Below are 6,404 nucleotides of genomic sequence, written 5' to 3'. Positions count from 1 at the left end.
GCTCTTTGGAGCCATAAGAACTTTGCAAATTTTTAATCATGCAAAAAATAATCACAAGGTAATTTCTCCACACCATAAAATTCTATATAAGCCAGAATAAAAGGTCACTTTCATTCTCAAAGAGAGTTTTAGAAATAAATTTGACATTCATTATATAAATAGGCTTTAGAGTCAAAAGTAATGTGAAGAAACCACTTTCTCGAACAAACCTGTCTAGGATTTTGGATGAGAAGGAGTGGCTGCATTCTAGCTTAAATACCAAATTTCCTCAATTGGAAAATGTCATACAAAATATAGTGTCTTCTAGAAAAATTATAGACAACATGCTAATGCATTAAGAGAGCACCATAGAACTAAGGGGAACAAATAGTTTATATGAAATTCTAAAACAAACATGCTAAAGCAGTTATTTTTATTGAGCCCCTACTGCATTACATACAATAGCAATAAAGAGTATTACAGCTTTCCATAGCACTGCTGTATTTACAGCATATGTACTTTCAATCTCCTTTAACAACAAAGAATATGGAAAATAAAATATTTATTTACATTTAAACATTATAGTATGTACGTGTATGTGTGTGTGTGTGTGTGTGTGTGTGTGTGTGTGTGTGTGCTTTAGCTTAAAATATGAGTTGGTTTCCTCTAGAACTTCCCAATTTTCAGGAAAAAGAAGTGGTATTTTCATTTTTAAATGTTTCCAGAGACTAGAAGGAGAAAGAAATGCTATATTCTACTATTACAGAATTATTGCAGAGGCATTGTATAATTAATTTTGCCAAGCATTTTAAACATGCCTGAAATGGTGATCATAGGCTCCTTCACACCTACACATCAAATGGATTTAAAAGGTTTTGAGTGATTAGCTTAGAATATTTTCATTTAATTATAAAAAAATGGAAAACCACTAACAATTTATCCTACAATTTATAATATACATTTTCTAAGCATATATATGAGTCAGGGCACATAGCAATTGGCATGAGCATAGCCTGTTTTTAGTATTTAATCACACTAGTCATTTATTTCTCTTTGTACGTAGGGGTGCGTGTGTGTGTGTGTGTGTGTGTGTGTGTGTGTGTGTGTGTGTGTGCTGTGCCTGAATTTATACATGTGCACTACATGAGTGCAGAAGCCTGTAGAGGTCAGAACAGGGCATTTGATCGCTTGGAACTGGAGCTGTAGATGGTTGTGAGCAGTTATGAGGGTTTGGGAACTTAGCCTGGGTCTTCTGCAACAGCAGTGAGTACTTTTAGCTGCTGAGCCAGACTTGCACACTTCATTTTTAATTGGTTGTGATACTTGTACATATCCATAGGATATGGTGTGGTGTTTTTTTTTTTTTTTTTTTTTTTTTGGTTTTTCGAGACAGGGTTTCTCTGTGTAGCTTTGCGCCTTTCCTGGAACTCACTTGGTAGCCCAGGCTGGCCTCGAACTCACGGAGATCCGCCTGCCTCTGCCTCCCGAGTGCTGGGATTAAAGGCGTGCGCCACCACCGCCCGGCTTAGGTGTGGTGTTTTGATATATGAATAACAGGATAGTTTATGCATGTATAATGTGCAGTGATAAAATCAGCTTAATTACAGTTTCTGTCTCTCTAAGTATTTACAATTCTGTGTGTGCTGGAAACTCCTGTCCTAGTTCTCCATAAAATAAAACAAAATGTTATAAATGATGGTCCCATTGCTGTGCTGTAGAACATTAGAACTTACTTCTCCTGTCTAATTGATTTTAACAATCTATTATCTAACCTTTCCTTATACCCTTCCTAGCCTAATGATCACTCTCCAGTTACTTTTACAAGATGAACCATAAGAGTGAGACACATTACGTACTTTTTAGAACATGTGAAGAAGAGGACAGATAGTAACTCAAATATCTTCAGTTTCATGTGGTGAGCATCTCCATTTGATGACACACATAATTGTGTGAGAATTCACTCTTCGACTCCTCTATGGCCTCCTTGTCCAGTCTCTTCTCTTTCAACTCTATTCTCTACCTGATGTGCCTACTTCTAACTGTCCTTCTCAGCATCCACCTCCTGTGGCCTTCCTTACCTACAGAGAAAAATCTCACTCTTTTGTGTATAGCAAGGACACCTTCCCAACACCTTGTCCCAATCTATGTCACAGACTCATCTTTCTTTAAATTATCTTTAATAAAGAGCTTGAAAGATGTCTTCTCAGAGTTCCAGGTATCAGAAGAACCTGGAAGATGTTTGAAACACACAGTGTGGAGCCCAACTGTAAAACTCCTAATTTAAGCAGGTTCAACCTTGAGTGATGGATGCCTGACTACAGTGTCTGTAATAATGTTCTGTTCACATGATGTTGCTGATCCAGGTTACATCCTGTAAGTGTTGTTTGTAATGGCCATTCCTCCTCTTTATGTCCTCTTGTGTATTGTTATCTGATCCAGCACAATTTTTTTGACTGGATAACTCCCTCTTTTTCTTTGTGTCTAGCTTAGAAAATATCAGTTTTCCACATGTGGGAAAATCAATTAAAAATAACCACTTCCTAGGTTTCTTGTGTGCTGATGTATAAAATCAATTAAAAGTGATTTGTACACAAACTATGTATTTAAAGATGAGTGTCCTATTATCACTAGTATTATTCATTGTTTCCTTCTCCAACAAATGTTTCTTGAGATTTGAATGAAAATTAATGTTTCCGGGTGGATTCTTGATTTTCTTTCAGCATGTTGATGTTAAATAACATTATATGTTGAAATTGGTCGTATAATATCTATTTACACTAACAGGTAAATATTTTATGAGAGCAGAGAATTCAATATATACTATATATTTATATATGCATAAATATTTAAGCAAACATATGCTTAAAGCACTTGGAGTAGTATCTGGAATATGGCAGACAACAAGACATGCTGACTAGAAACTGAATTAACTTAGGAAATCTAGGGAAGTAAAAGAAGTTCAGACATTCCTCAGTTCTCCTATTTCCCCCCAATAAAATTTAAAATGGTCATTTGCTTCAGTAATGTGTTCTCAATTTCCGTTTACTTTCTTTTAAATTTTCTTTCTGCTGAGTCACATCTATTGCTTATCTTTCTTTAAAAAAAAATGTACCAAAACATAGAAGCTTGAATTGTATTCACACCAAACACTCTTCTCACAGTGACCAGTGAAAACACAGCCCACTTCTTGTTCAGTAGATGTGAATTTCCCCTTTCTTGAAAATATGGTTCTCGTGGACTCCACTGTTGGGGCTGTGGTGTACCTCTCTGAAAGTTCCACCTTATTCCCCTGCGTTGGAACCTCCACTATTGGACAACACCTAAATACTGAGATACCTCCAGCCATCTTCTCTATCTCCGTCATCTCTTTAGTTAAACTCATTAAAACACTTGGCATTAAATTATCCCATTCTACACAGATGTCTAAAATATACATCAAACTTAATGTTCCAGGTCAGGACTCATCATGCTTAGCAAACCTTATTCTATTTTGTCCCATCTTCACCAATTCAATTTGCGGTGTGAACATCAACCACAAACAATATCTGATTTGTTTTCTCTCATACACAGATCCTCACCCTATCATCAGCAAACCCTGTTTCTTCTCATATTTAGTGATTACTAAATTCTAAATAAAGTCCATCTCTTTTATTGCTTGAACTTTTGCATTTTACTATTTTGCTTATGCTAACCCATCCTTACTATGACTCAACAATTAGATTATACCTACTTTGGGGTGTATCTTACACTTCTGTCTCCCTCACTCATTAATCTTCCCCCGTGTTAGCTTTATTTAGCCTCTTGCAATGAAGCCAACCTTTCCCCATCTTCGTGAAGTATTCGCCCAGCTTTTTTTCATAGCTTCCAATTTTCATTATTCAGGATGTATCTCATCAGGCACTTCCTCACTGAATGCTCACCACTGCTTCTAAAGAAGTTCCTCACCTTTTGCTCAAATGATAAGGTCTTGAGACTGCCAACAACCACAATCATCTGCCCGATTTCATACACAGTGCTTTTGATTTGTAGGTCTGGAGTGAGGTTCAAGAATTTGCATTTTTTTAACTGAACATAGTCAATTTATTTACATGATATGGAACTTACTAGGTAAATATTTTACTTAAAATATAATTGCATCAAACTACCCTCTTCTTCCTCCCTCCAACCATCTTCTGCCTTGTTCCCTCTCAAATCATGGCCTTTTGTTTTCACTTTTATTGTTACATATAATATGCATAAATATATAAATAGAACCTGATGAGTCCATTTGGTATTGCTTGTATGCATATGATTACTTGGAGAGCATTATAGAAAACTACAACTGGTCAAAATGCAGAGAAAAACTGATCCTGGCATGCTTATCCCTAATAGATACATCTGCAATGTAGCTCCTGTGCCTAAAGCTCAGGAAACATCAAAGAAAAGGGCATGAATAGATTATAAGAGACAGAGGAGCAGGAAATCTGCTGTGAGGATGTGTTTTCAGAAATGACCGGAAAGCTACTCATGATGCCTCAGCAACATGGCTGCCTAAACAAGACTTGAACAAGCACAGCAACAATAGCGATGCTAACAGGAAAGGGGAACATCCACATCCCAAGACTAAACAAAGAACTAGTGACAGCTAGGGACAGCTGAGAGGAGATGAAGCCTTCTACAGGGATGAGCACTCCAACTGGTATTCAAACCAAACAATCAGCTCAGAAGTTTTATTCTTACAATATCTGAGGCGGTACTCATGACATTTATGAGAAGACTCTATGGTAAATGCTCTGTTCTACAGACCACCTACTTCATATCCTTTACCACAGTTATCTGACTCTGAATGTTTTTTCATTCTCATTTGCATGGAAATATTATTGCACAGAAGGGGCCCCTTATGCCTTACCCATACTGTAGGATGGTAACAATGGTATACAAATGCTATAACAATGATATACAAATGATATAACAATGGCTAACAAAATCCACACCTTTCAGGTTTGCTGAGAATGTGAAACTGCTCTACAAATTAAATCTACTTAAATGTTTCTAAATATTGAATATGCTTAATCATGCTTTTAATTTATCTGTATAAAGAACTGATTAAAGCAGTTCTGTGGCACGTTGTTTCCATAAATTATGGGAATGACATGTGCAGCTCATTTAGGACAAGGCTAATTTATGAGAGGAATAGATATTACCTGAGGTTGCCCTCAACTGCGGCTCTGTAAGTTCATCCTCACCGGTCCTGGCTCCCAAAGAGGCAGTGTCTGTAAAAGACATCAGTATAATTGGTAAGCATGTCATATCTAGGACATAACTGCTATTAGAAGAACCACAAGAATGGCTGCCACAGGACATGAGTACCAGCAGGTGCTTACAAGACTAGCACACTTTACATTCTAGTAAAGCAGTGGTTGGAGAAATTAGACCAGGGAAGGACAGGTTGATATTCAAATCCTGGTGATCAGCAAACCACAGCAAGAGCAACAGAACAGAACATCATGAAAGTAGAAACAACTCATTTGGATCTTTACCCTGTGATTGACTGAGGCTACCTATATATAATGATAATGACACTTTATATCCATTGTGAGAATTCTTTTACTTATTAAGTATCCAAAAGAAAAACCTAGCATATGACAACTGATGGGAGAGACCAAAGAAAGCCCCCTGCACTTTAATAGAAAGCTAAAGAATGAATCCATCATTAGCAAATTCATATCTTTATTGGGTGCCAGGGCAGAAAGAGCACCAACCTACTGGCTTGCTAACCTTAACTTCAAGCATGAATAGCTATGTTCATGTAACTGCATTTTTCCTTTCTCTTGTCTTGAATAGAGAAATTGTTGCATGCTACCAGAGGAGAAAAGTAATAATAAATACCATTCAGCTAAAAGCCCTGTGGCTTACAACAGTGAGCTACTTACAAGATACCCTCTTGTGATAGTGGCACAAATGTAATGGGAATAATCAGTGCCCTTTTTAAAAATGGATTTAAGGCTCATTCCATGAGATGGAACCCATCACTGACACTTCTAAACTGGACAAGAAGCTGAGACTAGATAGACCAGATAAACCTACATTGTTTATTCTGCTAAAGGAACATAGCTATGAAATGACTCCTAATGACATACTGGTATACCTATAGATCAGAGTATCACTCAACCCTCATCAGAGAAGCTTCTTCCTTCATTGTCTGATAATTAATGAAGAGACTTCAAAGTGGATAACATGCAAAGAGTAGGAGACTTGGTAGCACCTAATGAGATGCCTTCATCAACATATCCACCCCCACACCTTAAGGCTCAGGGATCTATGCGGAAGAAGACAAAGAAAGATTTTAAGAGCCAGAGGTGGTAGATGATTTCAAGAGGGGAAAATGTCTGGAAGATATAACAGGACCAGTACATATATGAACTCTTAGAGACTATGATAGCACA

General features: G+C 37.1%; 1 protein-coding gene across 7 annotated transcripts in view; it reads right to left on the bottom strand.

The window, feature by feature from the left end:
- The window catches only part of Zfhx4 (zinc finger homeobox 4), a 179,203-nt gene that overhangs the window by 28,308 nt on the left and 144,491 nt on the right, over nucleotides 1–6,404 (bottom strand). For all 7 annotated transcript variants that reach the window (XM_006977899.4, XM_076563777.1, XM_006977900.4 and 4 more), the window contains exon 5: nucleotides 5,163–5,231. In XM_006977899.4, coding sequence (XP_006977961.2) covers nucleotides 5,163–5,231 — 69 coding nt within the window. The remainder of the gene's footprint in view (nucleotides 1–5,162; nucleotides 5,232–6,404) is intronic.

Source organism: Peromyscus maniculatus, chromosome 2 (genome assembly GCF_049852395.1).
Source record: "Peromyscus maniculatus bairdii isolate BWxNUB_F1_BW_parent chromosome 2, HU_Pman_BW_mat_3.1, whole genome shotgun sequence".
NCBI lineage: Eukaryota > Metazoa > Chordata > Mammalia > Rodentia > Cricetidae > Peromyscus > Peromyscus maniculatus.
This window is presented reverse-complemented; position numbering and strand designations above follow the sequence as displayed.